Source organism: Schistocerca nitens, chromosome 8, assembly GCF_023898315.1.
Source record: "Schistocerca nitens isolate TAMUIC-IGC-003100 chromosome 8, iqSchNite1.1, whole genome shotgun sequence".
Classification (NCBI taxonomy): domain Eukaryota; kingdom Metazoa; phylum Arthropoda; class Insecta; order Orthoptera; family Acrididae; genus Schistocerca; species Schistocerca nitens.
The window spans coordinates 548956680-548975835 of NC_064621.1; the positions used below are offsets into that span (position 1 = coordinate 548956680).

Here is a 19156-nt window from a genome sequence, read left to right on the forward strand (position 1 = left end):
GGTCTCCATGGGGTGTTGAGGAAATGTTGATGGGTAAGAAAAAGTAATATGATAATGATGATGCTTCTGATGATCAGATTATAATAATGAGACAGTTGATGATTTTGTTGTTGATGATGTAGAAGATGAAGATAGTCAAGGTTAGGGAAATATATTCTGGATTATGGTGTGTTTGTGTTTGTATCAGAAAATATGTTGAAAATTCATTGTGTGGGTACTGTGGTTTGCTGTGAATATGATTGCTAAGAGAAAGTATGCTGACGACATCTAATTATTTTTGTGATAAAATGTATCTTAGGATAACAGAGATAATGAAAATAGTAGAAGAGTTAGCTGCGGAAAGTATTTGTAATTAAGTGTTTGTAAAGTTGTGATGTTACTGACTACCATTTTATATTGCCACAATATTGAAACAGGTGACTATTTAAAAATAACTTACACAAAAAGAAAGGGACATGTAATTAAAACTGAAGAAAGATATCAGAAGCTGTCTTTGAAGTAGAATGTTAAAAATTTTGACTGTTTCCTAAATGTTTCAAAAAGATTGAAAATTGTATGATGTTATACTTTTCTTAACAGTAAAGACAAAGGTAACGTTCTGCATCCTGGCCTTAGATGGTCCACTAAGGCCTGACCAACTGCCACAGTGTCCTCCGCCAGTGGCATCACTGCACACAGTGTGGAGGGGCACAGGAATCAAACGTTTTATGTCGGCTGCAACTGTCATTTCTCATTCTATATTTACATCAAAATCTGAATACACTCCTGCAGGCAAAAATCATTGCACAAGATGAGCCAACAGAGACACCGGACTTTAAGAAATTAGAACAATAAGTTAGGTAATGAAAATTACTAAATTATTGTTATTCACAAACAATATTTGACAAATAGTTCATCCTCCTTTCATATTCATTCAAAGTGGCAGAAAAATTTTCATGCAAACAGATGGAAAGTAAGATTTTTCCCATTTTGCAATGAAATTAATGATCAGGTGAGCAGGAAGGTTTGAAAGTGCATTGGCTAGGCATGCACAGCCACTGAAGCTGGTAGCATGTGGCACAAGAAGAAAGAGGCATTGACTGGGAGGGCTAACAGGGCAAAGGAAGGGGAAACTGTTGGGTGGAGGGTGTGTGGACTGTGGGTTAATGGAGATTTAGGAGAAAAGGATTTTGGAAGTTAATGATATGTTGCAAGGATAACTCCCATTTGTGTAGTTCAGAAAAACTGGTGGTGGTGCACTTTCTATGATCATAAACATCAACTTTTCCACATGATGGACAGTTTTCTTCTTTATTAAAAATTATATCCGATGAAAAATAATCAACAAAGTGTACATCTGGTGCCATCTTACAGTATGTCATGTGGACGGATGACCACATAACTGTCACATTACCATTAACTTAAAAGTGCAAAATGGCTAACCAGGAATGGCTAGATGACAATGTCAAGGCTGTAGATGCATGCATAACTAGGAGAAAGATAGATGCTGGCCATAGGAAAATTGAATAGACCTTTGAAAGAAACAGAAGAATATCAGGAGATCAGATGGCAGATCAGTACTAGGCAAGGAATGGAGGGCTGAAAGGTGGAAGGAATATATGGAGAGTCTGTATAAGAGGAACAAACGTCTACAAGATGAGTGAACAAAGACACCGAACTTCAAGAAATTATGACAATAAGTTAAGTAATGAAAGGTACTAAATTCTTACTATTCACAAACAGTATATTACAAATAATTCATCCTCCTTTCATATTTGTTCGAAGTGGTGGAACAATTTTCATTCAATCATGTGCCAAGTAATATTTTTCCTAGTTTTGCAATAAAATTAATCATAAGGGTATAGAAACAAAAGCAGAAGTAGGTGAAGATCAGATGGGAGGTACAATGCTGTGAGAAGAATTTGACAGAGCACAAAAAGACCTAAGTGGAAACAAGGCTCCTTGAGATGGTGACATTCCCTCTGAATGCTTGAGATCCTTGGGAGAACTAGCAGTGTTGTAATATTGGTTATAGAGACAGAGCTGTTGAGGTATTGTGAGACAGGCCAGGCTCACTCACTGAAATCTGCCACTGCTGCAGTAATGCACAGTTCTTGCCATACAGGAAAGGCGATTTCTTCTCCAACTACACTCCTGGAAATTGAAATAAGAACGCCGTGAATTCATTGTCCCAGGAAGGGGAAACTTTATTGACACATTCCTGGGGTCAGATACATCACATGATCACACTGACAGAACCACAGACACATAGACACAGGCAACAGAGCATGCACAATGTCGGCACTAGTACAGTGTATATCCACCTTTCGCAGCAATGCAGGCTGCTATTCTCCCATGGAGACGATCGTAGAGATGCTGGATGTAGTCCTGTGGAACGGCTTGCCATGCCATTTCCACCTGGCGCCTCAGTTGGACCAGCGTTCGTGCTGGACGTGCAGACCGCGTGAGACGACGCTTCATCCAGTCCCAAACATGCTCAATGGGGGACAGATCCGGAGATCTTGCTGGCCAGGGTAGTTGACTTACACCTTCTAGAGCACGTTGGGTGGCACGGGATACATGCGGACGTGCATTGTCCTGTTGGAACAGCAAGTTCCCTTGGCGGTCTAGGAATGGTAGAACGATGGGTTCGATGACGGTTTGGATGTACCGTGCACTATTCAGTGTCCCCTCGACGATCACCAGTGGTGTACGGCCAGTGTAGGAGATCGCTCCCCACACCATGATGCCGGGTGTTGGCCCTGTGTGCCTCGGTCATATGCAGTCCTGATTGTGGCGCTCACCTGCACGGCGCCAAACACGCATACGACCATCATTGGCACCAAGGCAGAAGCGACTCCCATCGCTGAAGACGACACGTCTCCATTCGTCCCTCCATTCACGCCTGTCGCGACACCACTGGAGGCGGGCTGCACGATGTTGGGGCGTGAGCGGAAGACGGCCTAACGGTGTGCGGGACCGTAGCCCAGCTTCATGGAGACGGTTGCGAATGGTCCTCGCCGATACCCCAGGAGCAACAGTGTCCCTAATTTGCTGGGAAGTGGCGGTGCGGTCCCCTACGGCACTGCGTAGGATCCTACGGTCTTGGCGTGCATCCGTGCGTCGCTGCGGTCCGGTCCCAGGTTGACGGGCACGTGCAGCATCCGCCGACCCCTGGCGACAACATCGATGTACTGTGGAGACCTCACGCCCCACGTGTTGAGCAATTCGGCGGTACGTCCACCCGGCCTCCCGCATGCCCACTATACGCCCTCGCTCAAAGTCCGTCAACTGCACATACGGTTCACGTCCACGCTGTCGCGGCATGCTACCAGTGTTAAAGACTGCGATGGAGCTCCGTATGCCACGGCAAACTGACTGACACTGACGGCGGCGGTGCACAAATGCTGCGCAGCTAGCGCCATTCGACGGCCAACACCGCGGTTCCTGGTGTGTCCGCTGTGCCGTGCGTGTGATCATTGCTTGTACAGCCCTCTCGCAGTGTCCGGAGCAAGTATGGTGGGTCTGACACACCGGTGTCAATGTGTTCTTTTTTCCATTTCCAGGAGTGTAGTTCTAGTGGCGTTGCTGAGAACATGACTAGAAGCTGCACACTGGCATAACTGGCACACTGCCATCTTGCATAAATAGCTATCACTGTTGTAGCAGTTTCATTTGCAGCCCAGCATTATCAGCTTCCTGCACTAAGTCTCTCCTCTGGACTTAGTCCCACAGTGCAGCAGACCTTCCCAGGCTCACTTCACCAGCAATTTGGACTCCTGCCCAATCTTCATGTGCTGCTGACAAAAGATGTTTGTGGCTTGACTCACACATTGGGGTTGATCCCACCATCAGCAAAACTAGCATACTTGTTGCAGTCAGTTAGCTGGACACTGCTTGTCATTTTGCCAGTCATTCCATTGGGGTGAGGGCATGGTTGTTACACCACAAAAATGTAGCACAAATGTACAAGTAAAATAAAGTGTTAATTTTGACATCTGAGTCTCTCTGGACCTTCACCGGTGTGCTAACCCACCTCAGCCCTGTGCTGCCTGCCTTCTGGCATGTTGGCTATAGTTGGTATCAGAAGTGGTGGCATCAACTTCAGCGGGTAGCAGATGGTTTGTCACCCAAGCAGCATGACAACTGGACTATGGCCTGCAGTGTCAACACAGTGGGGAGAGTGAGAGAACTGTTGGCTATTTTTGGTGTATGACAGACATGGGATCCTGGTGGGAATGTCACTGTAACTTAAAGGCTACTTTGTTTGGGCCAGAGGAAATGGATAATCTTCCTAAATTTTGGGGCAGCTGCAAGGAGCAGTACTTGGAGCCTATTAAGTATTTGCAGTGCAATCTGCTTTGCCATACATTTAATTACAGTGTCTATTGTATCAGCTGTTGATAGTTGTTTTCTAAATTCATACTGTGCTACATTAAATATTCCAAGTTTTTCAAAATGGGCAGACAGTTGATGATAAATGATGTATTCTACTCTTTTGGCTAGGACTGGAGCTATTGATATTGATCTGAAACTTCCACGGTTGACTATGTCGTCCTAGATCATTTCAGCTCTTCTACAAAATACCTCTGTGATACACATTTATTTATACATTGCACCAATGGATAAACAATAGAGTAAATGATTTTCTTCAGAAAGTTGCAAGACATGTCATAAATTTCAACGCTATCTGCTGACTTGAAGTTCCTTACTATTTTTAATACAAAACTAGGCGTAGTCTCAGAGAAATCGAGAATACAGTTGTAGGGTGCTCCATGATAATTTTTTCCTAAGATCTCTGATAGACAGGTATCAGGTTTACTGATGTAATGACTTACTTCCTCCACAGTCTTAATAAAGCAATCATTACTTTTATGGAGAGATAATGATTTTGACATTAAGTGATTCTTTGGCAACATTGTTTATGAGATTCCAAGCAGCTCTGCATTTTTTGTAAGAACTCTCAATGCACTGCACATTGTGTGACTTTTTTGCTTCAATAACTGTTTTTATAGTTGTTTCTCCATCTTACATACCAGGATTTTGCATTTTCAGACCTGGTATTATTGTACATGTCTAACAGCTTAATTACATTATCTTACACAATGGACAGTGTTTTAGTGTACCTAGAATTTTTCTTTTTCAACATCTTCCTTTCACAAACTCTTTTTATTACATTATATCTTCTAATATTATCTGATGAGGTTGATTGCCATCATATTGAATATTTACTCCACAGTAGTGTAGCCACAGATTTGGTTTATAGTATTTAATTGTACTCTAATATCAATAAACTATAGTATTCTGTTGTTTCATTTAGCCAATCAAAAGCATAGGAAGTCCATAGTTCTACAAAAACTTTATTTCACATTTCCAGCTACATATTTTTTTATATTAGAATGTTCAAAGTTTCATCCTCTACAACCTCCCAAAATCTTAAAATGCCATTAAGTTGCACCTTGTATATTTAGTCAGCACTGTCAAGCAGACAATCAATAGTACAACCTGCAGAGAAATGAGTCTCTAGTTAATGCTGAATAATCTTCTTTGTGTTCTATAACAGCTATGTGAAACTTAAAACACATTTTCAGTCAGCTGCCCTTTAAATGTGTCACTACTATCAGATAGTGTGTTCTCGGACCAAATGCTATTGTACAGCATTCAACAGGTGTTTGGCACAATATCCACTAACCTACAGAGCTTGAGACTTGATACCAGTTTTTGAATACATGGCCACTTCTCAATTTCTTTACAGGGCCTACGATAATCTGATATTATACAGTAAATTTATAATTTCAGAGATTTCCAAGTGATCTTCTGATAAACATAAAACATCTATTGATAATCTACTTGCTCTTTCATTTTTCAATATTGGTATTAGAAATTTACTCTTATTACATTTTGACAAAATAAGCTAAATGAGTGTTCCTTCAGATCCACAGTTTTTTTGACCTTCAGAATTTTGTTACATATATACATTAACATGTTCACCAGGATTGTCATACTGTTCTGTAAATGACATGGTTTACTTATTTATTCATTTACTCAATTTTTTATGTGAAGTAATCAATATGGCGGCTTTTGTGGATGTCCAATACATTTAGGTCTTAGTATTGGAGGTAGTAATTCAACAAAGCCAGTAATCTCCAGAATGAATTTTCACTCTGCAGCAGATTGTGTGCAGATATGAAACTTCATGGTAGATTAAAACTGGGTGCTAGACCAGGACTCAAACATGGAACCTTTGCCTTTCACAGGCAAGTGCTCTTCCGACTGAACTGAGGTCCCACGTTTGATTCCTGGTGTGGCACACAGTTTTAATCTGACAGAAAGTTTCAGATCAGCACACATCTCCAGAGTGAATATTCTTTCTGGAAAACATCTCCCAGCCTGTGGCTAAGCCAAGTTTCCACACTATCCTTTCTTCCAGGAGTGCTAGTCTAGCAAGTTGTGTAGGAGAACTTATGTGAAGTTTGAAAGGTAGGAGATGAGGTACTGGAGAAAATGAAGCTGTGAGGTCTGGTCATGAGCCATGCTTGGTTAGCTCAGTCAGCAGCACACATGCCTGTGAAAAGCAAAGGTCTCAGGGTTGAGTCCTGGTCTGGCACACATTTTTCGTGTCCCTTGAAGTTTCACAATCCATAATGATTGTTAAAATACATTACAATCTTTAACTTATTAGCACAACAGAAATCCTTAGTTTATCACACACTATAAATTCTATATTTTATAAAAACTGTCTTGTTGATTTATAAAAACACTTGAATCATCATACATGTAGGTTGCATATATATTATTTTACAATAAATCAGTGAGCTCTTAATATTTGCCGATTCAAGATTCTTCGAGTGAATACAAACACCTTTCAATTAAGATTTTTTTAAAGTTTTGATTTGATTTTATTACTACTTTTCAGAGACTCTGGCAGTTTATTATACCATATCAGCCCATCATTGAATGAGTCTGTCATTTTTAATTTAGTTCTTTGTCTGACATAGTTACCTTTAGATCTGCTGTTGTGATTATGTATGTCACTAAATTTAGTTTCTTCAGTTTTCTGAGAGACAGAAAAAGTAATTAATTTATAGAGGTACAAAGAGCAGATGGTGAAGTATTGGTGTTGTAAGAAAACTTCACGGGAAGCTCTTTTTTGTAGCAGTATTAAGGTGTATGTCTGCAGTACAATTCCATATTTCTATGCAGTAGCTAAGTTAGAAATGGATTGCCTCATAACATACAGTTTACAGGGTGTGGGTGGGTACCATTTTGGACAGGTGACTAATTACATATAACAGCATTCAAGAGCCTACTGTAGAGTTGTCATGGATTTAGAGTGTCCCTGGAGGAATTGTCAATATTCAGAGATATGACAGGAACACTCATTTCAACTAAAAAACTTCATGTGGACACACACCCTATTCTGAATGATTTCTGAGATAGAACACATTTAATGTATATTTGTTTTTGGGCTAGTAGTGAACATTTATGTACAGAGGATAGGCAAAATAATGTGGACAGTGGCAGCAATGGGATGGTTGTGTCTGATGATCAACAATGCAGGTAAGGCATGTGTCATGCTGGACTGTGCGTGTTCAGTACAGACTACACATCAGCGCAGCTTGTTTATGAGCAGTACACACTTTGTATTTGCATTCATAGGCTGAGGTCTACGTGCAATGAAAGACCTAACAGAATTCCGAAAAGGGCAGATTGTGGTGGGCCCGATTAGCTGGAGCAGTAACAACCAAAACAGCCAATTTATTGAATGTTTCAACAGCAACTGTTTCAACAGTCATGAATAGTGGGTGCAAACCATAACTAAATGACAGAGATCATCATGTCCATTATAATTATCCGGGCTGTTATGCCGTGGTCGGTTGATGAATTCTGTGTCGATTCCCAATGTTTCGTATCCCACTGCGGGAGACATCTTCAAGGGGGTCCGTAGCTCGATAGAAGGTCCAACACACTCACTGGCTTGCTACAGACTGCCGCTAAATTCCGTGTCCACGTGCTCCCACACCGCGGTGTGACGTCACGTGTTTTGAAAACGTCAGTGCAATTGGCCGCTGTCCGTCGCCGTCGATCGCCGTTGCCATCACCCAGTAGTGGAAGGGTGGTACACATCTTCTTTAGCACCGGCATCCATATACTGTTTAATTTCACACCCTCCTCCTTTCGGTTGAAATTATTTGTGTGTTTAGCGATTTCGATTGCCTCCCTGTAGAGCCTTTCGTAATATCCGCTTGTGGCCGCTAGTACTTGCGTCTCCTCGAACCGAATATTGTGGTTCCCTGGCTGGAAATCATGCTCCACAACAACTGATCGTTCCGTTTCTCCTCTTCTACAATTTCCCTTGTGCTCTTCCAAACGTTTAGAAACAGTTCTTTTAGTGGTACCCACATAAATATTACCACAGCTGCATGGGATCCTATACCCTCCAGCTTTTTCCAATGGTTTGCGAGCGTCCTTGGCAGGCTTAAGGTATTCCTGTATCTTCCTGGTGGGCTTGTAAATTACGGTAATATTCCGCTTCGTCAAGATCCTCCCTATTCTTTCTGTTACATTTTTAACAAACGGCAGGAAAACCTTAGATTTTGCAGTAGCCTGTATGTCAGTATGATTTCTGCGTGGCTGCCTCAACGCACGTTTTATTTCGGCAGATGAATATCCGTTCTTCATTAGTGCATTGTGGAGATGTTCAATCTCAGCGTCGAGCAACTCAGGTTCACAAATATTTCTAGCTCTGTCCGCTAACGTCTTGATAACACCTCGCTTCTGTTGTGGGTGGTGGTTCGAATCTCGGTGCAAATAACGGTCCATGTGCGTGGGTTTGCGGTATACTGAGTGGTCCAAACTACCATTTTCATTTCTAAAAACAAGCACATCGAGGAAATGTAATTTGCCGTCTACCTCCTCCTCCATTGTAAACTGAATTCTCGTGTTTATGCTGTTCAGATGTTCATGGAACCGGCTTAGTTCCTCCCTACCATGTCTCCACAGCACAAATGTGTCATCCACGTATTGGAACCATACATTTGGTTTTTTGCTGGCAGTACCTAAGGCCTGTTCTTCGAATTTCTCCATAAAGAAGTTTGCAATTACGGGACTTAGGGGGCTTCCCATAGCCACGCCATCCGTTTGCTCATAAAACTGTTCATTCCACTTGAAATATGTGGTCGTCAAACAACACTTAAACAGTTCTGAAATGTCGGCAGGAAAAATTTGATCCAGCTGTTCCAATACATCATTAAGTGGAACCATGGTAAACAGCGATACCACATCGAAGCTGACCAATATGTCCTCCGGCTGGACCACTATGCCATTCAATCTGCTGATGAAATGTGTCGAATTCTTTATATAAGAATCTGATCTACTGGATCCACAAGCATATAGGAAGCTGAATAAGGACCCCACTAACAACGTTCTCAGAACTGTGTTGCGGTTAATAAAAAAGTCCTCCATTGAAGAGAGTGTACAGACAGGTCTCTGCAATTCGGTTGCGCTACCACCGAGGCTTTATGGATTGCCCAAAATTCATAAAGAAAATGTGCCGTTAAGACCGATACTAAGTGCCATTGGTTCGCCCACCTACTCGTTAGCCAAGTTTTTGACTACGCTGTTAAAACCACATGTGGGCCGTTCGGACTCTTATATAAAGAATTCGACACATTTCATCAGCAGATTGAATGGCATAGAGGTCCAGCTGGAGTATATTGGTCAGCTTTGATGTGGTATCGCTGTTTACCATGGTTCCACTTAATGATGTATTGGAACAGCTGGATCAAATTTTTCCTGCCGACATTTCAGAACTGTTTAAGTGTTGTTTGACAACCACATATTTCAAGTGGAATGAACAGTTTTATGAGCAAACGGATGGCGTGGCTATGGGAAGCCCCCTAAGTCCCGTAATTGCAAACTTCTTTATGGAGAAATTCGAAGAACAGGCCTTAGGTACTGCCAGCAAAAAACCAAATGTATGGTTCCGATACGTGGATGACACATTTGTGCTGTGGAGACATGGTAGGGAGGAACTAAGCCGGTTCCATGAACATCTGAACAGCATAAACACGAGAATTCAGTTTACAATGGAGGAGGAGGTAGACGGCAAATTACATTTCCTCGATGTGCTTGTGTTTAGAAACGAAAATGGTAGTTTGGACCACTCAGTATACTGAAAACCCATGCACACGGAATGTTATTTGCACCGGGATTCGCACCACCACCCACAACAGAAGCGGGGTGTTATCAAGACGTTAGCGGACAGAGCTAGAAATATTTGTGAACCTGAGTTGCTCGACGCTGAGATGGAACATCTCCACAATGCACTAATGAAGAACGGATATTCATCCGCCGAAATAAAACGTGCGTTGAGGCAGCCACGCAGAAATCATACTGACGTACAGGCTACTGCAAAATCTAAGGTTTTCCTGCCGTTTGTTAAAAATGTAACAGAAAGAATAGGGAGGATCTTGACGAAGCGGAATATTACCATAATTTACAAGCCCACCAGGAAGATACAGGAATACCTTAAGCCTGCCAAGGACGCTCGCAAACCATTGGAAAAAGCTGGAGTGTATAGGATCCCATGCAGCTGTGGTAATATTTATGTGGGTACCACTAAAAGAACTGTTTCTAAACGTTTGGAAGAGCACAAGGGAAATTGTAGAAGAGGAGAAACAGAACGATCAGCTGTTGTGGAGCATGCTTTCCAGCCAGGGAACCACAATATTCGGTTCGAGGAGACGCAAGTACTAGCGGCCACAAGCGGATATTACGAAAGGCTCTACAGGGAGGCAATCGAAATTGCTAAACACCCAAATAATTTCAACCGAAAGGAGGAGGGCGTGAAATTAAATGGTATATGGATGCCGGTGCTAAAGAAGATGTGTACCACCCACCCACTACTGGGTGATGGCAACGGCGATCGACAGCGACGGACAGCGGCCAATTGCACTGACGTTTTCAAAACACGTGACGTCACACCGCGGCATGGGAGCGCGTGGACACGGAATTTAGCAGCAGTCAGTAGCAAGCCAGTGAGTGTGTTGGACCTTCCATCGAGCTACGGACCCCCTTGAAGATGTCTCCTGCAGTCGGAGACGAAACGTTGGGAATCGACACAGAATTCACCAACCGACCACGGCATAACAGCCTGGATAATTATAATGGACATGATATTTCCGGCCGTGAAAGTCTACATTTTAGTATCAGAGATCATCATATGCTAACATGAATTGTGTCAAAACAACACAAAACTACAGCAGCTAAAGTGACTGCAGAGCTCAATAGCCATCTTCAAGACCACATATCTATCAACACTGTCTGCCGAGAATTTCATAAATTGAATATTCATGGATGAGCTGCTTTATTGAAACCATTAGTGATGACAACCAATGCAAATAAGCATAAAACATGGTGTCAGGAGCTTAAATGGTGGACATCTGATCAGTGGAAACAGTCCGATGAGTTGATGTTTTCGTTATTTCCAACATCAGGTTGGGTTTACCTCTGGAGAATGCCAAAAGAAACCTACAATCCTGATGGCTTGATTCCAACAGTTAAGTATGGAGGTGGAAGTGTGATGGTGTGGGCAGCCATATCATGGTATTCTGCTCATCTGATCATTACTCTCAAAGTACATGTTAAAGACATTTTAGATGATCAGGTGCATCCCATGATTCAAATGTTTTTCACCAACAATGATGCCGTATTTCAGGACAACAATAAACTCATTCACACAGCCAGGACAGTACAATCATGGTATAAGGAGCATGCAACTGAACTGCAGCACGTTCCCTGCCTAGCTCAGTCCCCCAACTTGAACATTATTGAAACCTTGTGGGCAGTATTGGAGCACAGAGTCCGGAGCAGATTTCTGCTTCCCTCCTCACTACAGGAGTTAGAAGAGGTTTTGATCAAACAGCGGCATAACATTCCACTGGAGACTGTATAATCATTATATGTCAGCATTCTAAGAAGAATCATAGATCTATTATGGGCAAATGGAAGTCCAACCCCTTATTAATAAACTGTTCCCAAGTAAGTAGAGGTGTTCACATTATTTTGTCTATCCTCTGTATGTTACCAACACAACATCTCTAATATATTATTCTAGCCCAACCTACTTCATTGCTTTCAGTCTCATTTCTTGGGATGTCTTTCTGTCATTAAACTAGCCTATTGAACATGGAGTTGCTCACAGTGGTTGTGAGTGAAGTAGTGCGAGGGATTGAGAATGTGTCAGAGAGAAGAATCGATCAACTAGGTTTGTACATATGCTGGCTAAAATACCACATATCTATACTAATTAAGAATAAGCAGATATGGTGTACATTTACAGCTTCTGCAGTGATAGTGCTCCTGCTGCTATCGACGAATACTGTCAGGGCTTTCTGACACATCGTATTCTTGATTGTAGAGTTTTTAACAGAGTTTTTAGTACATATCATGAAACAGGTATTCTTCCAAGAACCCATTTTCCTTCTGAATGTATACTTCAACGACCTGTGGATGAACAACAAATGACGCACCATAGTTCTACTACCACCACATGGTGACTTTCTGCATATATTAGTGTCCCATGAAAACATGTATGGTGAACATTACATGAGAAAAACCTGTACTCATTTCACATACAGTGTGTCCACAATCTTCACACAGGCAACAATGCCACTTGGCTTGAATTTTGTTGTTGGTTAAATGACAATTGTCACTTGCTTACATTAATATTTCTCACTGATGAAGTCACATTTACACGGAATGGAATCAGCGATACCCATAGTAATCATCAGTGGTCACAGGAACATTCACATGCTACAGTGGAAATCAATTTCAAAGTTAGTTTTTCAATCAATGTTTTGCAGGGCATGATTGGTAATATGTCGACATGTCCAGTCATTTTAGAAGAGCGAATGACAGGATAGAATTACTTCCATTTTTTGGAAAATTCATTTGTTGAACATCTTGAGAATGTTTGTGCCTTTGGCCACACAGACCGCAATGTACTTCCAGCATGATGAAGCTCCTTGTCATTTTACGAGATGTGTGAGGGACTTCACTGACCCCAATTGCTGGATCAGTCGTAGTGGTACAACTAACTGGCTATCAGAATTGCCAGATCTTATGCTGTTAGATTTTTGTTCATGAGGTTGGATGAATTCTGAGTTGTGCAAATAAAGATGAATATGCAACATGAAATACTTGGTCAAATCATGGATGCTGCTGCCCTCATTAGGGAACATGGAGAGGCACTCAGACAAGCAACACAACATGTTCTCCCAAGAGTCCACAGACACACTGAAGTTGACAGTGGGTTATTCAAACATTTATTGTGAACCATGCAACAGCTGCAGTGTGATACGTACAATAATGCTTAGAGATGAATGTGTTAAAAATGTTCATTTTTCAATTGATACTTTGTAAAACACATGTTGCAATGCTTACTATCTGTGGTTGCATGTGTAAGTCTGGCAAAATATTGAATAATACAGAAAATAAATAACAATGTACTTTAAATGTGATCTATCTCAGAAACTATATGGAATATGGTATCTGTCTGTATGAAGTTTTACTTCAAATGACCATTCCTCTCTTATCCCTGAATACTGACCATTCTTCCGAGGACACCCTGTATACCTGAGGCTACCATGGAATGTATTAACTTGCTTTACAATGTATTTCTTTACATATCATATTATCATTTTTATAATGTAATATTTCACACTTTAAGTCAAAGCATAGAGCTTAAATAAAATGTTCATATTTCAGACTTTTGCAGTTCCAAGAGACTCACTTCAGTAGGATTTGTGGAATACAGTTCATGTACCATAAAGTGTAATGTAATTGTGATATGAAAATGTGCAGATCATCATAAAAGTAATATTAAATATCCCTAACAAATAAAGATATTATATATAATTTTCATGTACTTACGACAGTAGCATATTGTGGTGCTCTACACATTCACCAAGTAATAGATTTATCTTTTTAGTTACAAGATCTTCATTAAAATTTTCATCCTGTTTAGTTATGTCAGTACTCGAGTTCAGGATCATTTTACGTCTCTCCAGTGCTTGTTTTTCCAGAGCTTTTCCCACTAAACCAATATCTTCATTTTGCCTTTGGCCAGTTGCTATGCTTCTCATATTTCGAAGTTTATCTTTGAGTATTTCAAGTTGTCCACATATGAGTAATGTTAGTGTAATAAACATCATATCTAGTACAACTATCATGCATCCAGAAACAAATATACAAGCTCCTTGTAATAGAAAAACAACAGTGTACACATATGGCTGCCTTGCATCAAATGGGTATTGTGCTCTGAAAGGAAACTCCCACAGCTCTCTAGGTAAGCCTTCAAAAGTTCCATTACTTTCCTTTCTCATTTCAGCTGATGTCAGTTGTGCTGAAATCAATGGGTGCAGCTGCCAAGTTGAAGCCACAAACGAACCATATGTGAAGTATAGTATGGAAATTATTCTGTAAAGTAAAAATTTATTATAAATCATTGGCATAAAAAAGTTATTAATAATAGCTACACACTGCTATAATAATGAGAGCGGTGTGTTTCATTAACAGTGTGTGTCAATTTGAAACAGAAACCTGCATTATCAACATGATTTTCATGATATTCACACAGATTTCGGTTCAAAATCTGTGTAAATTGATTATCAATGTGTTTTTCATGAAGACCTCTTTCATAGCTGAATGGTTAACATCACTGCCTTTGTGAAGAAGGCCTCATTTTCAATTCCCAGTACCTCCGACAGATTTTCCTGCGGCAGGTAGGTCTAGAATGAGGTCCCCTCAGCCCCGTGAGGTCAAATGAAGAGCTCATAGAATAAAAGAAGCACGGGCATCTTCATGATTTGTTTCATAGATTACTGTGCACAGGAAGCAACTAGCTAGTTGGAACAGGCCTAAGGCCAAATCCATGAGTGATGTTTACATTTATGTTGTGATTTTCACATAACATATGCTCACAAAATGACAAATTGTTCTTAACAATGCAACAATTTCAGCTATTGCTATACAGTTATAAAACTAGGACTTTCAATATGATTTGGAAGTTGCACAGCAGAATCAGAACAGATGTGAGCTGCAGTTTTCCAATGTAATATTATGTCAATATCAGACCACTGGAGTGCACTCAAATCTTCCAAATTACCAAAACCAAGAGACACTGCATCTCTAGCAGCAGATGCATACTGCATCTCCAGTAGCTTAATTATTTTGTAGACTCATAACAAAGGATAGACAGGTCCCAATGAGGTCACAGATAGTTTGACAATACAAAGCATAAATATACGCAAACAACAGGAAGGAAACTTTTAAGAAGATCAACAATATTTTAGTGCTAAGTAATAGCCACAGAGAAATGATACAAAACTATGTGAGTGAATGCAGGTTCAGGGCTCAGCAGTGTCAACTGTGATTTACGGTTTCCGGGGAAAGATCTTAGAAAAAAGTATTAATTTGTTATTACTGGCAGCAAAAATTATAGTTTATGGTACATTATCAATTTGATTTAACAATAAAATAGTGTTCTGCAAGGGAAGAAAAATTTTTTCCTGTCCAAACTGTAATTGCCTCTAGAACATGGAAATATACAAGGCTGTGTCACTTATATTTATGTTTTTGGTGAATTGTGGTTTGTCATGCATGTAGAGCCATGTGGAGAATTTGTGGTGATGAATTCTGAGCTGTTTTTGGTCGCATTATAGCACTGGTTGAGAGTAATAATAAACTTTGAATGACAGGCCCTAATGATGCCACTTCAGTTTATATTTGTATTTGTATTTCGTTATTCAGTCTGCAAATGTGGAAAGCTGTAGAAATCAACAAAAACAATACTTTTAAGAAAAAATAAAACATTTCTCTAAACCAAGGTGTGCTTTAACATTCTGTATTGTGATTTACATACATAAAAAATTCCTAAAAATTTTAACACACTAGACAGCAAAAATAAAATTTTAGGTATAAAACTAATTATGGTTAGACAGTTTGAATTCTAATTTTATTTTAATTTTTTCTTAATAACTCAGGTTCTATGAGTATAAATTTAGATGATGCAACATTAATGATAATATGGCAAAACGTATCATTTGCTACAAACTATTGGTATTTTACTGCAATTTATTTTCATAATGACAGGAAATTTTACAGCTAACAAAATTATTTTTGTCTGCAACATTAGCTAAGCAGTTTTGTATTAATACACTATCTGCACACTTCCCATTGGGACCAGTAACCAAAATTTATTGTTTTTGGTAGAAGGAACAGTGGGAAGTTCAAAAACATGTGAAATCCAAGAGAAAGGAGCGGTAGCTATATTGATATATCTATAATAAATAAATGTTAACTATATGCAGAAGAAAATGTGTAAAAATATACACTGATAAGAGTTTAGATAATTACTTTTATTAACACTGTGATACGATGAACAAGAAGCACCATGTGTGTTGTAAAGACTGTGTGTATTAGGATTTTAGAGTACTTTACACAGAAAATATCAGTATTTTATTCTGTAAATATGTAAGTTTTATCTCCATTAACTATATAATTATATTTACAAAGAATTCTTTACATTCATGATCATCTGTTTCTATATGTCCTAATGGCTAAAACAAAATTTAATAATGTACACATTGCTCATAAGTAAAAAAATGTCTTCATTAAAAATGTTGCTTAAGAAAGACAAAGATGTGAATGCTTAAATATTTGATAATAGAAGTAAAAGAAACTATAGGCAAATCAAAAATTACTTAAATTTAAAACACTTCCAAAAAATGATAACTGTATAAGAGGTGTAAACAAAGCTGATAATCATCATTATTTTCAACAATAATTTCAAAAATTGTGCTGGTAAAAAAGGAAAGAGTAAAAAAATAGTGTATTTTGTGAAAACACAAGCAAAGTAACTAAATGCCACTCATGGATTAGTCCTTAGGCATGTTCTGAGTGGCTGACTGCTAATCATTTGGCTATGGAGGCAATCTTGTGGAAATATATTATTAGTATTTTTGACTTCTAATAAATATATTAATCACTATTGTGGAGTTTAAAATGGTTCAAATGGCTCTCAGCACTATGGGACTTAACATCGGAGGTCATCTTTCCCCTTGAACTTAGAACTACTTAAACCTAACTAACGTAAGGACATCACACACATCCATGCCCAAGGCAGGATTCAAACCTGCGACCGTAGTGGTCGTGTGGTTCCAGACTGAATCACCTAGAACCGCTTGGCCACAGTGACCAGCTATTGTGGAGGTACTTATATCTATAGAGCAAAAGCATATCTAATGAATACTTATGTTAGACTTTACTAAAATTGTTAGAAGAAACACAAAAGACTCGTATAAAGTTCTTCCATTTATTAAAGTGGGTATACAAGAAAAAAATTGAAGAATATGTTTACAATTTCTGTTAATATGTTTGGGAATCCTCAACAATGTTGTTTGAATGAAATTTATCTTCTGCAAAAAATCTTCAAACTAGATTATGTTGTAATACTTTTAGTAGCCTCACAATGGTAAATAGTTTTACACTTACCTTGAGGGCACTATGAGAAGCTTTTTCTATGTGGATAAATTTATTATGTCATCCAGCTTAAGAAGCTTATTTATACTAATTAGATTTATCAGTTCTAAACCACAAGCAGAATGCAATTGTGTACCAGAAGAACAAGCCATAATTACTTTTGTTGTTGTTGATGTTGTCTTCAGTCCTGAGACTGGTTTGATGCAGCTCTCCAAGCTACTCTATCCTGTGCAAGCTTCTTCATCTCCCAGTACCTACTGCAACTTACATCCTTCTGAATTTGCTTAGTGTATTCATCTCTTGGTGTCCCTCTACGATTTTCACCCTCCACGTTGCCCACCAATACTAAATTGGTGATCCCTCGATGTCTCAGAACATGTCCTACCAACCAATCCCTTCTTGTAGTCAAGCTCCTCTTCTCTCCAATTCTATTCAATACCTCCTCATTAGTTACATGATCTACCCATCTAATCTTCAGCATTCTTCTGTAGCACCACATTTCGAAAGCTTCTATTCTCTTCTTGTCTAAACTATTTATTGACCACGTTTCGCTTCCATACATGGCTACAGTCCACACAAATACTTTCAGAAACGACTTCCTGACATTTAAATCTATACTCGATTTTAAGAAATTTTTCTTCTTCAGAAACGCTTTCCTTTCCATTGCCAGTCTGCATTTTATATCCTCTCTACTTCGACCATCATCAGTTATTTTGCTCCCCAAATAGCAAAACTCCTATACTACTTTAAGTGTCTGATTTCCTAATCTAATTTCCTCAGCATCACCCGACTTAATTCGACTACATTCCATTATCCTTGTTTTGCTTTTGTTGATGTTCATCTTATACCCTCCTTTCAAGACACTGTCCATTCCATTCAGCTGCTCTTCCAAGTCCTTTGCTGCCTCTGACAGAATTACAATGTCATTGGCGAACCTCAAAGTTTTTATTTCTTCTCCATGGATTTTAATACCTACTCCGAATTTTTGTTTTGTTTCCTTTATTGCTTGCTCAATATACAGATTGAATAACATCGGGGAGAGGCTACAATCCTGTCTCACTCCCTTCCCAACCACTGCTTCCCTTTCATACCCCTTGGCCCTTATAACTGCCATCTGCTTTCTGTACAAATTGTAAATAGCCTCTCGCTCCCTGTATTTTACCCCTGCCTCCTTCAGAATTTGAAAGAGAGTATTCCAGTCAATATTGTCAAAAGCTTTCTCTAAGTCTACAAATGCTAGAAACGTAGGTTTGCCTTTCCTTAATCTTTCTTCTAAGATAAGTTGTAGGGTCAGTATTGCCTCACGTGTTCCAACATTTCTACGGAATCCAAACTGATCTTCTCTGAGGTCGGCTTCTATCAGTTTTTCCATTCGCCTGTAAAGAATTCGCGTTAGTATTTTGCAGCTGTGACTTATTAAACTGATAGTTTGGTAATTTTCACATCTGTCAACACCTGCTTTCTTTGGGATTGGAATTATTATATTCTTCTTGAAGTCTGAGGGTATTTAGCCTGTCTCATACATCTTGCTCACCAGATGGTAGAGTTTTGTCAGGACTGGCTCTCCCAAGGCTGTCAGTAGTTCTAATGTAATGTTGTCTACTCCGGGGGCCTTGTTTCGACTCAGGTCTTT

The 19156-nt window shown here is 39.6% G+C and overlaps 1 protein-coding gene across 1 annotated transcript in view; it reads right to left on the reverse strand.

The window, feature by feature from the left end:
• LOC126198597 (odorant receptor coreceptor-like) overlaps positions 1 to 19156 on the reverse strand; it is a 247733-nt gene that overhangs the window by 135309 nt on the left and 93268 nt on the right. The window contains exon 3 of the mRNA XM_049935048.1: positions 13915 to 14460. Coding sequence (XP_049791005.1) covers positions 13915 to 14460 — 546 coding nt within the window. The remainder of the gene's footprint in view (positions 1 to 13914; positions 14461 to 19156) is intronic.